The 17,423-nt window shown below is 41.6% G+C and overlaps 2 protein-coding genes across 4 annotated transcripts; one reads left to right on the forward strand and one right to left on the reverse strand.

Annotated features, from left to right (window-relative positions):
• The first annotated feature begins 312 nt into the window (after nucleotides 1–312).
• Nucleotides 313–5,223, forward strand: ccdc28b (coiled-coil domain containing 28B). Its single transcript, XM_029494273.1, has 6 exons — nucleotides 313–519; nucleotides 1,499–1,821; nucleotides 1,959–2,128; nucleotides 2,374–2,528; nucleotides 3,074–3,096; nucleotides 3,225–5,223. Exons 2-6 carry the CDS (start codon nucleotides 1,586–1,588, stop codon nucleotides 3,277–3,279), a joined length of 639 nt encoding a protein of 212 aa, XP_029350133.1. The 5' UTR covers nucleotides 313–519; nucleotides 1,499–1,585; the 3' UTR covers nucleotides 3,280–5,223.
• togaram1 (TOG array regulator of axonemal microtubules 1) lies at nucleotides 4,905–16,412 on the reverse strand. Of its 3 annotated transcripts, none has more exons than XM_029494249.1 (23): nucleotides 16,258–16,412; nucleotides 14,560–15,738; nucleotides 13,769–13,835; nucleotides 12,811–12,939; nucleotides 12,391–12,531; nucleotides 12,032–12,306; nucleotides 11,606–11,829; nucleotides 11,208–11,308; nucleotides 10,975–11,124; nucleotides 10,818–10,883; nucleotides 10,432–10,598; nucleotides 10,161–10,335; nucleotides 9,728–9,964; nucleotides 9,193–9,316; nucleotides 8,812–8,917; nucleotides 8,249–8,484; nucleotides 7,971–8,129; nucleotides 7,643–7,769; nucleotides 7,437–7,552; nucleotides 7,119–7,302; nucleotides 6,592–6,811; nucleotides 6,404–6,490; nucleotides 4,905–6,154 (listed from the first exon to the last, which is right to left on the reverse strand). In XM_029494249.1, the coding sequence occupies exons 2-23, from the start codon at nucleotides 15,592–15,594 to the stop codon at nucleotides 5,901–5,903; spliced, it is 4,380 nt and encodes a 1,459-aa protein (XP_029350109.1). In that variant the 5' UTR covers nucleotides 15,595–15,738; nucleotides 16,258–16,412; the 3' UTR covers nucleotides 4,905–5,900. The 3 variants fall into 3 exon arrangements, with proteins under 3 accessions (XP_029350109.1, XP_029350108.1, XP_029350107.1); XM_029494248.1 differs by having other exon boundaries at nucleotides 12,032–12,303; nucleotides 12,391–12,654; XM_029494247.1 differs by having other exon boundaries at nucleotides 12,391–12,654.
• Nucleotides 16,413–17,423: the final 1,011 nt, after the last annotated feature.

Below are 17,423 nucleotides of genomic sequence, written 5' to 3' on the forward strand. Positions count from 1 at the left end.
GAAGTCTACCAACAAGAAAATCTACGTTTTAGACTGCAGGGAGACCTTTACTGGTCCAGAAGGTTATAATAAACAGTAATACAATGAACATTAACCATCTGAACTGGTGTATATAGGCTAATAATAAAAGCTGTTTTCTGTGTGATGATGAGATCAGGGGGAAGGATGTCACTTCAGCCGGTGTAAAGAGGTGATATGACGTCACCATGCGGCCTGGCTTCAGAGAATACCCTCTAATGGGGTATTTAGGGTGGGTATTTACCCACCCGACATCCCCCCGGCGGCACGCGGCGGTGGGGACTGGCCCTTTAAGAGGGATAAAGAAGACCGCTCCGCGCGAGCCGAGCGCATCGCAGCCGCGCTTCATCCCGGCAGCGTTTGTCTCGGCCGCCGCAGAAACATCTACACACCTACAGTATCAGCCGTAAAGAAGAAAAGCTCCGTTCACACCCAATTTACCTGCTGGTTTGAATCCCGGAGGGAGGGATGTGACGCCGCGATCCGCCGGTTTGCTCCTCGGTGAGTCCTGTTTGTGTCGATCCGAGACGATGAATCCGCTTCAGTCGTCTTTTCTCGCACTGATTTGAACTGTATGGAGGAATAAAGGGCTGTTTTCTGACTGCTCATAAACACTAATTCCATAAAACGGATTTAATCCCACAGGATGTTGACATATAAAGTTGGCATTGTGTACGATCGTAGTGGCCATCTTTGGATTGTACGCAGTGGGGAGATGTTTGAACGCCGGTTTCATTAGTAATGCTCTGGAGCATTATTTTGGCTCCGTACAGATTACAACAGATCAAACCTTCTTACGTGGACTAATACTGGCACCTCATAAACAACCAGCCTGCTGCTCTGATGGTCCACAGGACGCTGAAAAGCCAAGACCCATATTTCAAGTTGCTGTGTAAATGATGAGGTTATGGCTCCTCTCAATAAGAAACCAAAATGTTTTCCTATTAATCAGTTTGCCTGATGCACATCATGGCCATCTGTGAGATCCTGCATTGGATATTAAGGAGTTGGCTGCATTGTGGAATTTTTGATTTTTGGTTTGTTGTGTTTGAAAATGCACTTCAAACACATTATCTAAAAGGTCATTCCACTTTGAGGCTGCACTAAAAATAGTTTCCCAGGCTACTGTTTCACACCCACCTTTACGCCAGGGAGGCAAATGCAGGAGATTGCTTCCATTAAAGATGTTATTGTAATGGATCCAATGTAAGTGGCAGGTTAGTGGTACACTCTTCCCAAGTTCTTCTGACAATCGAGCTGTTGATTTGGATTCTTCTTCTTGTCATACTGTAATCTCTATGTGAGTGCTGGGGGATGCTGTTAAGATATTGAAAACATCATTAAGGGCTTATTGTCTGCAGTGTAGAGGAGAATCTGTAGCTGCAGCACTCATTTTGGTGCAGTCAGTGCCTTCACTACAGTCCTTAGCTTAGGGAGGGGAAGGGTGCTCTTTTTAAACTTCATATCTTTGTTGTTTCAGGACATCCTGTAAACCAGCCAGCCAGTAAGTCCCCCCTCTTTGTGTCCCTGAGGGCTGTACTTTAAAAAAGACAACAACAAATAAATAATGGAAGACAAACGCAAGAAACGCAGCCCAAAGGTGTCTCTCCCACAGCCGCCTCCTCCCCCCATCAACCCCCGCAAACTATCAGTCCTGCCTGCCAGCAAAAGTGCCACCTTCTCTCTTGGCCTGCCGCAGCCTCCCTCCCCCAAGAACAGAGGCAAGTATAAGAGGTCCATAGGTGCACCGGGGCAGCCCAAAGAGGCTTTTACAGCCGTCGTAGCGCCGCCAAAGTCCACAAGGTTTGTCTAAGTAACAGGAAATCCTCTGTTATTCATCTTTTTCTTTTTTTCCCCATATTAAAAAAATTCTGAGAAATTGAAAAGCAGAAATAGAAGTGGCAGGTTGCTGGTGATTATAATGTTTTGTTTTACCTCAGGCCCCACAAGGAGAAACCCAAGGCACCCCAGCCAGCTGGGCCCAGTAGAGTAGTCCAGTCTTCACCCTTGCAGCATTCTTTTCTCACTGATGTCTCAGATGTGAGAGAGATGGAGGGAGGGCTCCTCAACCTCCTCAACGACTTCCACTCAGGCAAACTACAGGCTTTTGGTAAGATAACCTTCAATAGACAGGCCGCAGAGGGAATATTCAGTTTCAGGCTGAAAATAACGCCAGCTGAAAAGTAGCTCTATCACATGAATGAGACTGAAATGAAATAGTGGTGGAGCTATTTTTAAACTTCTGCTGCCATGGAAATGCTTCTGACTTTGCTGTAATTCTCCTGCAACCAGAAAAGATTACACTTTGTGATTAGTAAAATGACACCTGCCTGGTTAAATCCCTCTGTTTCCTAGGTAAGGTGTGCTCCTTTGAGCAGTTGGAGCATGTGCGTGAGATGCAGGAGAAGCTGGCACGATTGCACTTCAGCCTGGACAGTCACGTAGAAGAGCTTTCAGAGGATCAGAGGAAGTGTGCCTCCAACCACAACCTGGAACACCTGCTCAGTAATGTAAGCGCCAAAGTGTTGAGAAATTAGTCTGCTCGTCTGTCAAGGCACTGAAGCATCATGTGGCATTGAAGTCACATTTATGTGAGCACTAACAGCTGTTTATGTACCAGTCTAAAAGAAACATGGAGAGTTCTGCTAGTTCAGCTAGAGTTCAGTTAGTACAACCAGATACCTCCCTCAGGTCAACAGTTTTATAAGCCCTGTGCAGTGGTCAGTAACAGTCATAACGCAGATGAACTGTTACTGGAAAAATTAACGCTGTTAGTAATGCTGTTTATTCCCATCACTGAGCAGCAGCGAATACTTGTGCCAGATGGGCTGGGAAGTGACTTTCCTTTGTGTGGATAAGGAAAGCTGACAATTTTCTATTGTAAACACTGTAATTCAATGATGTCAATGTTATTTAAATATTGATGTGACACACGGGCTGTTATGTAATATGACCAGATATCAGATTTAGTGCTTAGGCCTTCCAGTATCACTGCAGCTTCTATTTTTGTCAGGTTATATTTTCACTACAATGTCTCATCTCTTTGTTTCCACAGCTGGAGGAGCTCAGCACTTCAATGTATCCTTTCCTAATTAAACGTCTATTTGTGGGACGCACTCACGCACTCCAAACACAGACACTGGATTAAATCATCTGTTTTCAGTTCAGAGTCCTTCTGTGTGAATCCTTGATGTGGCCATGTTCAGACAAAAGCTCCACTTGGCAGAGAACCAGGACCTACCCAAGACATCTGGTCCTTGACAAGCGAGGTGTGGAGGACAGCGACCAAACACTCATCTTATCCCAACATCTAACCAGTCTAGGTTGCCATGGCATCCATCCAGCTGCCTTAGTAACAGAATGGAGAGACCCGAAGGAGGAGGGGCTATTTTTCCATTTGGTCAGTGAAGCCAAGGGAACGATAGAGTGACTCAAAGCAGCTGAGCACTACATGAACACTCAACCAAAACCATAAACCTCTCATTGATGGCACAAGAATCAGAGGGTTTACGTAACAGTTGCAGGAGACTAAAACACTTGGTGTTTTTTGTGGCATCAACTATCTTGGGTTCAGTTTGTAGTTATGTCATTTGGTAACACACAACCAAATCTACATAAGTGTAGTTGTGGGATCATAGTTACCTTTGCAAAGAGCACATTTCATGAGAGTTTATATTACATTTCTATATTTGTGCTGTTTTGTTTTTGGTTTTAGGTTTTTTGTTTAATTTTGGATGGAAAATGACTGTAAACAGCAGAAAGCAGTGAGTCATATGTAAATAGCAAGTAGCAACATATTTGGCCCCTGACAACACCACTGTGGTTAGCTCTGGTTAAAGTCTGGTTTTCACTTTTGCTAATTACTCTGAATGCACACTCTAATTTTTATAGATTTGCAAAACGTTTAATACTGGAAAACAGACCAGATTTAATTATATCTGGGTGACCCAATTATTTTAAAGGGATTAGGGCACCTAATGCTCAAAATGTATGTAATTTACATGTAAAATATTTAATGATGTTTTGCCAATGTGCAGTCAACTGTATTTGCTGACACTAATGGTTTAAAAAGGGTACTGCATGTTGACAGATTTGCTAAAGAGTCTCAAGGATTTTCTTTAGGTTTTAGCTTTAAAAATGAATGTCTAGTAGCAGCATCCCTCAAAGCACAAACTACATCCTGCTGCTGAAATGTCGCTACTTTTAACATGTAGATTAGACTATTTGTCCAGTATAACACAGTGAAGCGGCCACTTATCTCATGTCATACTGCTGGACAGCAGGTCCACTGAGCAATGCAGCTACACTCATCTCCGCCCTGGACTATCTCAAAATGGCAGCTACTTTCATGGTTAAAGATTTTGGGGCTGAGCTTGTGATTAGCATTGTATTAAACTTGAAACTTGGCAGCACTAACTTGACCATAATATTCAATCCCTGACAAGCCAATTAAAGTGATGTTAGTGTTCAGTCTGAAAAACCAGAGCACTGACACATTTGGTTATGGAAAAAAAAATGTAAAACATGTTTTTTATATTGCTAAGCCTTGGAACATGTGGTATGTTTGTTATTCTGGCTGGGCCATCAAAGATCCTTCATTTATTTTACATATTGAGAATCTATCAATAGGCTGGCAGCTTTACGCTACATCCCATATAAAATTGGAAAATTCAAAACAGAGAACTTATGTGTTCAATGACTGTATCACTGTATCACTGTATAAAGGTAAATTGTGTAGAAAAACAACAACAAACAAAAAACACAAACAGAATTAATGGTGTAGTTTTTGAGTCACCTTTCATTTTGAAAATCAGTACAAGATAACTGGTTAATGCTTGGCTACCCATTCTCTCTTAAAGATCTTAAATAAGGCACCTGGAAGTTAGTTTTACAGAAATAAAACACTTTATTTATATATGAATCTGACTTTGCGCTTGTTCACAAACAAGTTTGATATAATTTAACAACATCTGAATTAAAAGGCTACTTGAAGAGTGGCACTATTCGGGAAATAGAATCAGGTCTGGGCTTTTATTGTTTGTAAGACAACCACAGGAGCGAAGCTGGACTCCATTCATGCAGCTCTCATCCAGGAGTATTAGATAGTACTCTGCTGTGGTCTAGGCATCTGTATTAATATTTATCTCCTTAACAAACAAAATTAATCCAGCCAATAAATTTTGCTCATGCAAAAAAAAAAAAAAAGAAAAAAAAAGAAGACATCAACTCAGCACATTATTAACATGACTTTAAAACCATTACACAAGAGATAAATTATAAACTGTACGATACAGCATACGATTAATACTGTGCAAATCCAAATTTGAGCTGTACAAAACTATTATTTATCATTACTGTTAATATCAATTCACAAATTTTCAAAACAGCAACATTAGACAGCATAAAAATATCCATTATATACATTACAAATGATGAAACAGCAAAAATATACATCTTTCAGGTCCCTGTCTTTGTCCTTGTCTTTTTGTGCATTTCAATCTTACATTCTGCAATAGTGTCTCTGATTTGTCTACAGTACATGTTTAGATTATGAAAAGCAATGACAGTTATAGGATATATGTAGGTGTAATGTAAAATTCATGACATCTATCATGATAATGAGCTACCTTTTCAAAGTGCAAAGAGAGCAGGTTGAATATGTGTAAGACCTGATGCCAGGATGTTACATTGTCCATGCGTCTGTAACAGAGGAAATCTCACTGAGATAAGAATTAAGAGCTCCTCATTTTTAAGGACTTTCTCTTTATTGATATAAAAGTGCAGGCACTATAAGAAATGTAGCACATCTCTGTCTTCAAGTAAGGTCAGTGTTAATGTTCTTCTCTCTCAACATTTGGTCGTGTTTGGATTCAGCTTTACCTTTACGATAAGGCCCTCAGGAACTCGTTTAAACCTTTGTGGACATTGGCAGACTGGGAGGCAGCACACTCGCTCAGGCTGGAACCCATCTGGGCATAAAGAGCTTGGCACAGGTTGGCAGTAGCCCCCCTCACACTTCCGCTCCGGCCATGAATGGTGCCACTATGGGTAGAGGTGCCCAAGAGGTGCCACAGCAAGGGCAGCACTTTCTGCTCTACCACCTGGGGTTTTCGAGGGTATAGCTGTGTCACAAGATCTGGATATAGAATGAGAAGTGAATGAGACGAATTGGTCTGACACAAAAACAGGTCAGACAGCAAAGCTCAGACCTTATTACAGCGTTCAAAATGATCATAACAGACATCAAATCAAATCAAATCAAATCAGATTTATTTGTATAGCGCCAAATCATAACAAAGTTACATCAAGGCACTTTACATATAGAGCAGGTCTAGACCAAACTCTTTATAAATTTATTTATAAATACCTGCAACTTTTTCAATACCTGCAACTTTTTCAATAAGATCCACCTTCGCCTTGCCACTTAAAAACTGAGCCTTGGTGCAGAATGGCTGAAGAAGGAGTATGTTATCTGTCAGGGAAAAAAAGAAAAGTAGAATATCAAACAGAAGTCTTTGATTACACATCATATTTCTCCAATGCTATAAATATTCAACTGCTTGAGGTGAGTACCAAGATTTAAGATAAGTGCATTAATGGCCCCAATAGCAGCAGAGTAGATGGCATTGTTCTTAGAGTTGAGATGATTGTCCGCGATTGCTGGGACCAGGATGTTGACCACTTGGGACAGGTTGTCCTTCATCAAGTGGATGATTTTCTGCAGTGACTCAAGGGCATACAGATTGACCTTGCTGTTGGATTCTTGCAGCCTGCCCTTGAAGGCATCAAACACCTGGCAGAGGAAGAGAGTTTTCTGAGTGTTGATAGCAGAATTGATAAGGTGAATGCAAGATTGAAGCAATGTCATTCTTCCACTCACTGTCACTTATTCCTGTTTCATAAAGAAAGGCAAAACGCTATTCAGGAAATGGTAGGGTTATAAATCATATATAATCTCTTGACTGGTATTTCATTTGTTTGCACCAAATAATTTTGAAAGAGTGGCAGCCAAGTAGAAAAGAGCCAATGTCACTTTGCCAACCACGGTTCTAATGTCATCATTCAACTCTATCACTCACTCAGCATGCACTGGTACTGACCGGAAATATACTATTGATAACCATGTTGGGGTTGTGCTGGCAGTCAGCCACTAGCTGGTCGATTCCCTTGATCCTCTCTCTGAAGTCCTTTGAACCTAGCAGACCTGAGATCTGCTTGATGTATTCAGTCTTGTCTGCGATACTCTGTGTCTGAGATCTGCAGCTGTAATGACTACTGGATTCCCTTTGGATGACAAAGAATAAATCAGGTGGTTGATCTTATTAAATCTGTGAGTTGGGTATGAATAAATTACTTATGACTTGCATTATTCACTATGTGAAAGTAGCTGCTTAAAAGTGCTTGATATTCACACTCACCTGTTGTTCTGTTGGAGGGGCTCCCTGGTGAGAGATGAGGCTCTGACTGTACCACTACCTGGTAAAGAACGGCGGCCCCGGGCTGACTGGGTGTCTTGGGGGATGTCACCAAGACCCTAAAATAAACAACAATGTCCAGGTAAGATGTGAATGTGGCATTCAAGAAAAGCATCAATATTCGAAACACAGAGGATCAAATGCTGCACCTTTGTCTTGAGAACATAGACAGTGTCTCTGACAGTTAGTAGGTCTTTGGTGGGGATATATTTCTCCAGGATCTTGTCGAAGTCAGGGTGGGATGAAAGAGACAGCAGCATTCGACGACCAAAGTACCTGTGGGTTTAATTGTTGTAATAACTCAGGCAGTGATTGTGACTTGACCACTGATTGATCACTTATAATTTTTCAGTAGTAAACTTAGTTTTTTGGTGGTGGAACGAAATTGAATGGTGTAATTATAAAAATCATCTCATAATTATAACAATTGTAAATACTTAAAACAAACACATTTAGCAAAACAAAAGTCTCTCACACCTGGCTTCCTGTGAGGAGTCTTGTGCAAGCTTGGTGACAGCCGGTAAGATTCTGTCAGTAAGATCTTTACCCCCAGAGAGGAGACGGGCAGCACCAACTTTCTCTACCAGATGGGTCAGATGCTGAGCAGTGCATTTTCTCACCACTGCACTGAGGTGACTATCAGAGGGAAAACCAATTCAGCAATCGTATTTTAAAAAAGAGCAACGCTCCCCACAAGAGTTGCAAAATTTAGCTTTGATATAACAACAATTCACTGTGTATGCATGCATACAAACCTGAGTCCTCCGGTGAGTAGAGCATTGATGCCACGAGTAGGGGTGCAGTGCTGCACCATGCAACCCAGAGCTGCATCAACATCCTGCCTCATGAAAGCATTACTCTCCCCAGCCTTCTGCAGTAAAGCTTTGACTGTCCCCTCCAGCTCCTGGTCCATGGCCTTCTGCATGTGGGTGTACAGATCACCCAGAGTACAAACTGCGACCCTGGAGACACCTGAACGCAGGTTTTTGACCTGAAGGGGATGGACATCAGTCATACTTTCATTCCTTCATTCATTCAGCTTCAACCACTTATCCGTTTTCGGGTCATGAGTCATTCATACTTTACAGCAGTAAACAACAGGATTTGGACAGATGTTACAAAGACTGACAAAAAAGTTGTAAGAATTTTACAATAATCGCCAATATGTTCTGTATAATTACTGAAATACTGACAAATGAAATTGACCTGCAAAATAAGATGTTTACATTTAGAGCAGCTTCTCTTGTTCTAATCATGTCAGCTAGTGATATGAAAACACGTGAAATGATGTGGGAATGTTACACAAAAACAATACCACCTCTTGTATGAGAGACAGGCAGACATCATGAAGCCTGGCTTGTAGTATGTCTGAGTGGTAGTGGGCCAGAGAGCGCAGGAATGTCAGACCCTCAATCTTCTTTTCCCTGTATTAAAAACAGAAAGAGTTGACAGCTATTTCTGTCTAGGCTTTTTCAACAAATTTTGAGATATTTCTTCCTGTTAAATATGATGTGCTGAAAGTGGCTGAGCATTGCAAAGGGTATAAATGTATAGATTTATAATTTTATTACAAAAATATCACAACATTTGGGATGACAGTTATTTCAAGCAGAATTGATGCTATTCTTCATATTCTACATATCCATATATAAGTCCCCTAGATTTGAACTGTCTGTATGATGTATTGAGTGTTTCTCACCAATCCTCAGAGCTCAACAGGTTCAAGCTCTGTGCCAGCGCCAGATCGGGTTTGGAAAATGAGCAAAGCTCCACAGGCTCTGAGAGATTTTTCTTGTAGCCTATGGTGCCAGGGGACAGCTCATCTAAATAGCCAATCAGACACCACACACACACACACACACACAAAGATTTGGTTTCATGTTACATCTCTATTAGCCTGAAAACAAGTCGCGTGTGGGTGGCAGTGCATTAACAGTAGATTGTCAAAACACAGCAATGTGGCACATTAACCAAAGCAACCATCTTATTCACCCATGCTCTGATGGCTCTGGCTGTCTAATTAATGTACCAGCATTTTCCATCAACAAAGACCTGTTAAAGCATGAGTTCATCTATTTATACTGCAGTGAAATAGCACCAAATTACAAGCTAGGGTCAGTAACAAATGAAAGATTAGACTGCACAACATAATAAAAGATGCAAAGGTAAATTTTATAGTTTATAAAAACAGAGCATGCAGCCAAAATAATCCTAGTGTTCTGAAGACCACTAACCTGAGCTATGTGACAGCGAAGGACGGGTTCTGCTGAGACTAGGAGCCCTCCTAAGCCGTGAAGGGTTTTTAGGATTGGGGGGAACTGTTGGGGGGCTTGGCTGGTGGGGTGGTGTGAAGCACTTGATGGGGCTTTGTGGTCCTGGCGGACTTACAGGGCTGTTTGGGCTGATAGGAGACTCATCAGAGAGAGGGTCTGCTTTTGCTGAAGTGAGCGTGCTCCCATTTAAATGTGGATCTACAACACATAGTGTCAACATTTCAAGGCTGTACCACTTCCAGCTTCATTTAGTATTAAAAAAGTAAATAAAGTAATCTCAATATGTATTTCAACCACTAAAAGGTTGTAAGTTAACTTTTTTTTAAATTCATAAAAATCAACAATTGCCTAGAAATTCCAAATTTTTGTTCAAGATTTTTTAAGTTTATCTTGCCTTTCATAATTAATGCTCCGTTCTTCTCTGTAGGTGAATCAGACAGCATCTGTCTGACACGGTGACGAATATTGTCATGTTTGTTTTCTTCTGCCTGACCAGATTGCCCTTTTTGCTGATCCAGACACTGCTGTTGCATCCTGTCCTGGCTGAACCGAGCATTCTTCACCCTCTCCTACACATCACATTCATAAAAAACACACCAGGTGGTACTTTGATAACTGTGAACTTCTATGGTGTACATTTTACCAGTTGATAAAGTGTGACTCACTTTAAGCTCATTGCATCGTGGGCTAGTATTGCTGTCTATGTGACTGCCAGACAGAGCATGGCTGTAGGTGCCAGCTGAAGGATCAGTGGGGGGTTTGGCCACCAATTCTCCCTGCTTAAATGACAAGGCGACTGCTGGACGGCTGGATATTACATTGGCACACATCCCTGAGGAGCATGGAGAGGATATTTGCTGGTAACTTAAATGAGTAGTTGTAAGGCAGACATGACAGTGTGCACTGCTAAGAGAGTCAGAACTATTTCATTCTTGAAATAAACCATGTTACCTTCAAGACTGTTGTAACAGCACTGAGGTAAAAGACTAGTTGAGTAGGCACCCAAAATAATGGACAACAGACGAATGGTTTATCCCATTTACAGACTTACCTCTTCCGATGACTCCTTCGGGCATGTCTGTGCATGGGGAATTCCTGCTGCTGGGGCTCTGTGTCCCTGAAGATCGAAGGAGATGTTTCAATGATTGATTTAATTGTTTCAACAAAAGCATTTTTATCTGGTGAATCCAATGTCACTACTAGCTGACCTTTGGCAGGCTTAAGACTTCTGACAGTTTCACGAATGGCAGGTTGGGCTGATCCTGTAGGCTCCTCCATTTTACTTGTTCCGTTGGAGTAAGTGACTCTCTGCCCAACAACACCCACTTCAGATGATAAATCACTTCTCTGAGGTAATCCTTGACAAAGCAATATATAAAGCTGTAAATATGTTACAACCCAATGCAACTGAATATGCAAAAATGTTTAATTCCTTTCATACCTTGAAGGCTGCTGAAGTCCATGGACACAGAAGACCTCAGTTTTTCAGAAGGCATTCTTGTGATGCGGGGTTTTATTCCTGAAGAGGCAGAGCTTCCAGGACTGTTGATAGATGTGACAAAACTGCTCAATAAGGTTCACACTCATCTTGTCTTAACTTATTAGTTTTACCTTGTTACCAAATCTGTGAGAAGTTTAGACTTTAGACTTTATTTATCCCACTTATGGTAAATTTGGTCGTTATAGCAGCAACCACAGGTATAGAAATACAAGAAATATAAATATTAATCCGATCATTTCCTCAACATAGGTTATAAATATTAAGCTTATATGATATTCATAAATCACTACTGCTGAAACATTGACATCATAACATAATATCAATCAGAGCTTTTTCACCTTGTTTTGATGCCATTGGAGCTAGAGTTGGCGACTGAGCCAAAACTGGAAAGACCACTTTCACTGGCTGAGCTGGTAAGCTTTGGAGAGGTGTGTGATGGAGACTCCAGCCCGAGGTCTAACCTCATAGCAGAGTCCGGGCTGTCTGGGTCTGGACTGGTGAGGCTCACTTTGGCCCTCTTCTTGGCAGCACTATTACGCACTGACCGCAGAGATTTCAGCATCTGTAAGGAAAGCACATTCACATGTGACTATGAAAAGTAATGTTACTAATGAAGCCAAACGTTGTGAGCACTTACATCCTTATCATACAGTATTATACCTTAGACTCAGAACAACAGGCTGAGGGTACATGTTGAAACTTTCAGTGTGCCACATTTTCTAACAAAGCCTTAATGAGAAAAAAATAAATAAAGGTTTGCTGACCTCATGCATATCAAGAGGATCATCTTCTTGGTCCTCATTCAAACTGTCAGAGACCAGATGAAGGCTCTTTTCTAGCTGGTTATTCTGAGGGCTGCCTGGAGAATTGGACTTTTGGCAATTATGAGAGTAGGTATGCTCAACTGGAGGGACCACTGGTGAGATAGAAAAGGTTGCCCTGGAGCTGCTTAGAGCCCGGCGGAATGATAAAGTGGAGGAAGAACTCACAAGGGAAGCACGCAGAGGCCCGGGAGAACATCCGCTAGAGAGATGTTCTGCTGGAGGAAGTAGGATCAGAAAACCAAAATGATGATGCACTGTAGAGATCAACAAATATTGACTATAGAGTTATTAATAGTTACCCTTTGCTGTGCCAGCAGTGTTTCTCCAGGGGCTGGTGTCACGTTGGTGTGGGCTGTTTTCTCTCTTGTTGGGCCAAGTGTTGGACATGGACAGGGATGGGTCTCTGTGGCGGCGGGACAGTGTTGGAGTAAGCATGCTTCCTGGGAGTGTGGCCAGTGGGTAGGAGGGGAGGAGGAAGAGGCCAGGTGTGGAGGGGTTAGAGGGGAGGGAAAAAGTGCGCTCAACGCTGGGGTTCCTTGCAAGCATGCGCCCCTTTGGTGCCACTGTGAAAAATTATATTCACATGTAAGGAACCATGAAATAACTGGATGTGATAAATGTAGCAAGGTGGAGCAATGATTTACATGTGGGTGAGGATAAATCTCAACCTCTTTATTATAGCGATAGGAGCCAATCGTTTCAGGATAGTAACTTCTTACCGACATCTGGGTCTGAGAGGTTGATAGTTTTGAAAATTTCAGGGTCTAAATTGAGGCTTCCGCTTCTCCGGAGACGAGCAGGGGACTCTCTCCTTCTGGAAGACTGTGGCTTTTGAGGTTCTGAAGAACCTAAATGTAAAGAGTATTTTGCCATTTTGATTATAAGGCAAACAGATTTGGAAAATCACTCAAATAATAATAAACTTGACAGAACTAATGCTTTTTTCAACCAAAATAGAAAATGTAAAGAAAAATGTATCTCAGATGTCAACTGAGGTCTGAGGGTATTGAACAGATCTGATCCATCTCTGCATTTTAATTTACACTGGGGTAAGTACCTCAGGACTTAAAAAGCCTGGACATATAGAGAGGGGATTGCAAACAGCTGCAGCTACGAACTCTGGACATTTTTGTAGTAATATTACACGGGAGTGGAAAAATTTAGCAGGGCACACGACTGACTTTATAGTGTGTGGAAACCAACACCAGATTAAAATATTCTAGGCACGCATAAACTTGGAAATTTAGGACTAACATGTGTTGAAATAAAACATATTATAGTGGGATTACTGGAGTCGAGACTGTTTTTGACAATGACAAAGAACATTTGTTTTGCCTCTGAAGCAAATACCTGAGAAAATGGGAAACTATCAAGCTATGTTCTTTAGCTCATTTTTAGGTCAGAGATAAAAAGCTAAAACTTGAGAACTAAACTGATGGCATAGTGTTCTCTTTGGGCATATTGTGAGTATGGTATCTGTCTTGTAACTTTGTTTATCAGAGGGCATCTAGTGACGTGTGGTTTGATGACCCCACTGACTCAGCATACTAATCCAATTCAAAGATGCACTTATCTGAGTCCAGGTGATGTTGACCATGACGATCATTCAACTGTGTTTGTCACCTCACATGGTAATAAGGCCAGTATCATGTTGTGAGAAATAAAGTGGGAACTTACTAAAACTGGGGATGTAGGTGTCTGGACTCAGCCCCCTTGACAGGGGAAGAAAATCATCACAGGCAACCTGTGGATAGGAAATTATTTGTAGAGAGAGAACAATAGAGATAAGTTCAGATAACCTACACAACCTCTAACATAACAAGAGCTACAGTGTAATTCCATCCACTGGGCTGAACAAAGGGATGTAGCAGTGATTGGCCAGCCAAGACAAGGGACACTGGTCAAAACTCAATGTATGTCAGGTCTGCTGTACTCATTAAAGTTTTACTGTCACCATGCAGCCTGCAACGCCTAAGTTAAGATGAAACAGATTTTTTCAACACTGCATGTATCTCTGCCTCAGAATGAGGGTATGTTGCTGATCACCACTCGGTGCGGTTTCAATCAACATTACAGCTGTAAATAAGACATGTTTTACAAGCATAACTCTGTGATATTTTCCAACTATGTTTCATGTCCCTTTCAGTAAGTGTACTGTGTGGAAATAAGGTTGCTGGGAAACGGACGCTGCTGTAAACACAGGGTTTTTCACATTGAGGCTCTCAACTGGATGACAGTTTCCAGAACAAATATGGTCAATTAACACCTCATGAGACAATGCTACTCATCCCAACCATTGAGTATTAATAGAATAGAACTTATAGTAGCTTATGTTCAACAAATCATTCTATTTCATAATATTCCACAAGATAAAACAAAGAGTAAAAACTTAAGAAGGTTCCAATATGGCTTAGTTATCACCAGAAATAAATGAGACTACAGAAAGTGAGCAGGATGGTGGATCCCACCTGTTCAGAGTATTTTCCACCAGTTGTGCAGCATGGCTGGTCATTCTGGTCATGGCTGGACGAAAAGCTGGACATCTCCCAAGGTAATTTGTTCTTCCCTTTACCTGCACTGACAATCCTCCTTTGAAGTGGAAGGTCATCAGTGAGGGAGCCTAAGCTGCCATTGCTATGGAATCGGCCACAGTCCAGTTCAGTTCTGTGGCTTCGGCCACTGCTTATTCGACCCCCATTCATCACCCAATCCAGATCAGCTCCAGAACTAGACGACAATGATCGTTGCCCTGGTTTGGGAACCACTAAACCGTACTCCACCATCCCCTCTGAGGAGAGTTTTGGAAGGACATGCCTTGCTCGTCTTGCCTGTACAGCTATCATAAGGCCCTCTGCGTCCTCATTAAGCTCAACCACGTCCACAGCTTTCATCAGAGGCTCTTTTTTCCCTTTGTCGAGGCAATAGTCAAAAACAGCAAACAGCTCAAGGGTGGCATGGCGGACTTTCCGTTTGCTGTCTGCCAGACATGGTGCAACCTCAAAGCAAAGCTTGGGAATGTTGAAAGCTTTCCTAGGATGAGTGAGCATAGCTGCCATGATGATGTTTAGAACATCTTCCCGGACCCTTGAATTTTTATGTTTTAAGTTGCAGATTACAAGATCTAACACTTGTTGTGGTGCAACAGTTTTCATCAGCTGTCGAAACACATTCATGTATTCAGTCCTGGTGATGGCGCGGGTGTCCCCAAGGGCCTTGAGAGCCACTAAGACCAATTGTTTGAAATATTTGTCTGTATTCATATCCAGCTTCTCAATAAGTAAATTTAATACTTGTAAGGTGCTGTACAACACTTTAAAATTACTGTCATCCAGAAGTCGAGGAAGAAAATTGATGAAGTCTTCAATACTGTCAGATGGAAGTGACTTAATGTCTACTTCTGAAAGGATGTGTTTCAACTCTTCCACGCCATTTGTACGATTCTGGTAATTCTTTGGGTCCAGAAGTTGCTCATGTAACTCCTGGGAGATCAATCCTGGTATCATTATTGACGGTTTTATGGATGGGGTCAAATTTGAGAATCTAGTGAAGCAAGCACAATCCTCTGAGGACAATAGTATTCCTCCTCTTTGGTTAGTGATTTCATTATGAGTGGTTGGTGATGGAGAACCACTCCAATGTTTGTCAAGCTGTGAAAGTAAAACAGAGAAAGATTAACACCAGAAGAGGACATGACTGAATACATTCCCATTAGCAGAGAGCAGCATGGGGACAGCATCAGTAATCATGTATCTGAACATGTTACAACAACGCGTTATTGGTCGTCAATAACGTGATCGATCACTGTGAATAACTGTATATTATAGGGGGCATGGACACAACCACTTGTGGCTGTCAGGTGCGGCAGTGATCAGCAAACCACCATAAATAGCCTATGATGCGCTTTGCTGCGATTATTACCTGATAATAAAACGTTAGTTACAACAAGGTGTGTCGACTGGAGTCAGTTACTGAGGCACTGAGTAGTGTCTTCAGTGGGCTCACGATCAGTCCCTGGTTGTGTGTTACCCGTTAGCAGCCTAATTAGTTAGCTAGCTCACTGCAAGAGAGCTCGGAAGGTGCTAAGCTAACTCGCTACTCGGCTGTTTGTGTTTGTGGTTAGAGGCTCGCCGGACTGCAGAAGTTGGAAAAACAAGCAGAAAACAGACCTTGCATTTCTTCTGGTCCTCTTCGGTGACGCTCGACGAGACTATACACTGTTACGTCGTCCAAATTTCACTGTCATGCAGCGTCGGCTGCGGTTTTATCAAGCGGTGACATTTTCACTGGTTATTTAAGCTGGTGTGCGGAGTGTGGAGTGTTGGGCAGCCACAGAGGCATTCACACAGAGAGGAGCACACACACACACACACACACGCACGCACGCACGCACGCACGCACAACACACAAGAATAGACACACAGCGAGGCAGCAAAATGGCGAATACAAGTCGCAAACTGAGCGCTTCCATGGTGACGCGTTGTTCCAGGCTCCTCCAGGCGGCATCATCAGCGTCATTATCACACGGGCTGGGATGAAACGTCCGTGGAAAATCCTCCACAAACATCACAGGATTACCTGTAAAAAGTCGCTTCAAATGCTATAGAATTTGGTTTTTACTTATATGTGTATTTTTAGTCACGCGCGCAATTAAATTTCGTTAATAATAAAAAATAAGAAAAAAAAAAACCCAAATCCACACAACAAAAAACTAATCGATGTTTAGGGGCTTGTGTGTGTGGTACAATTTAATGTCACCTTTATTATGTATGTCATGATAATTGCGCCTATTATATCGCATTGTGATGTATAATGTCTATTTTTATTATAGCAATGAATCGATTCATGCCTCAACTAAAGTGATGGAAAAAGCGTTTAAAAGTGAAAGGGATGACTAAACAAAGCACATGTCCTGACTTCATTTTTTTATTTTTTCAATCTCAATCTCAGGAACTGTCTCTTTTTAGTTGTACTCCACCACTGAATAATTATGCAGTTATGTGCTGATGAAATGTGAGGCATTGTTATAGACATCACTTGTATATACATTTGTTTAAACTGGAAGTATCTGGACCAGACGTAACAGTAACATGTTGGTTACACATTAATGCATCAATAATATTTTTTTAGCAGTAAACGGAAGAAAAATATTTCTAGCAGTTTATAGGAGTTTATAGGAGTTTTAATGAGTAAAATTAACTTCTTGATCGAATTCCTTTTCATTTATACTTCATTTTGAATCTTCTCATTATAAATAGATTTGAACTTTTTTACAATTGCTTGGGAATCATGTTCTCTGTTATAGGGTAGCAGCTGTGTGTACTTGATGTTCTTA

Source organism: Echeneis naucrates, chromosome 22, assembly GCF_900963305.1.
Source record: "Echeneis naucrates chromosome 22, fEcheNa1.1, whole genome shotgun sequence".
NCBI lineage: Eukaryota > Metazoa > Chordata > Actinopteri > Carangiformes > Echeneidae > Echeneis > Echeneis naucrates.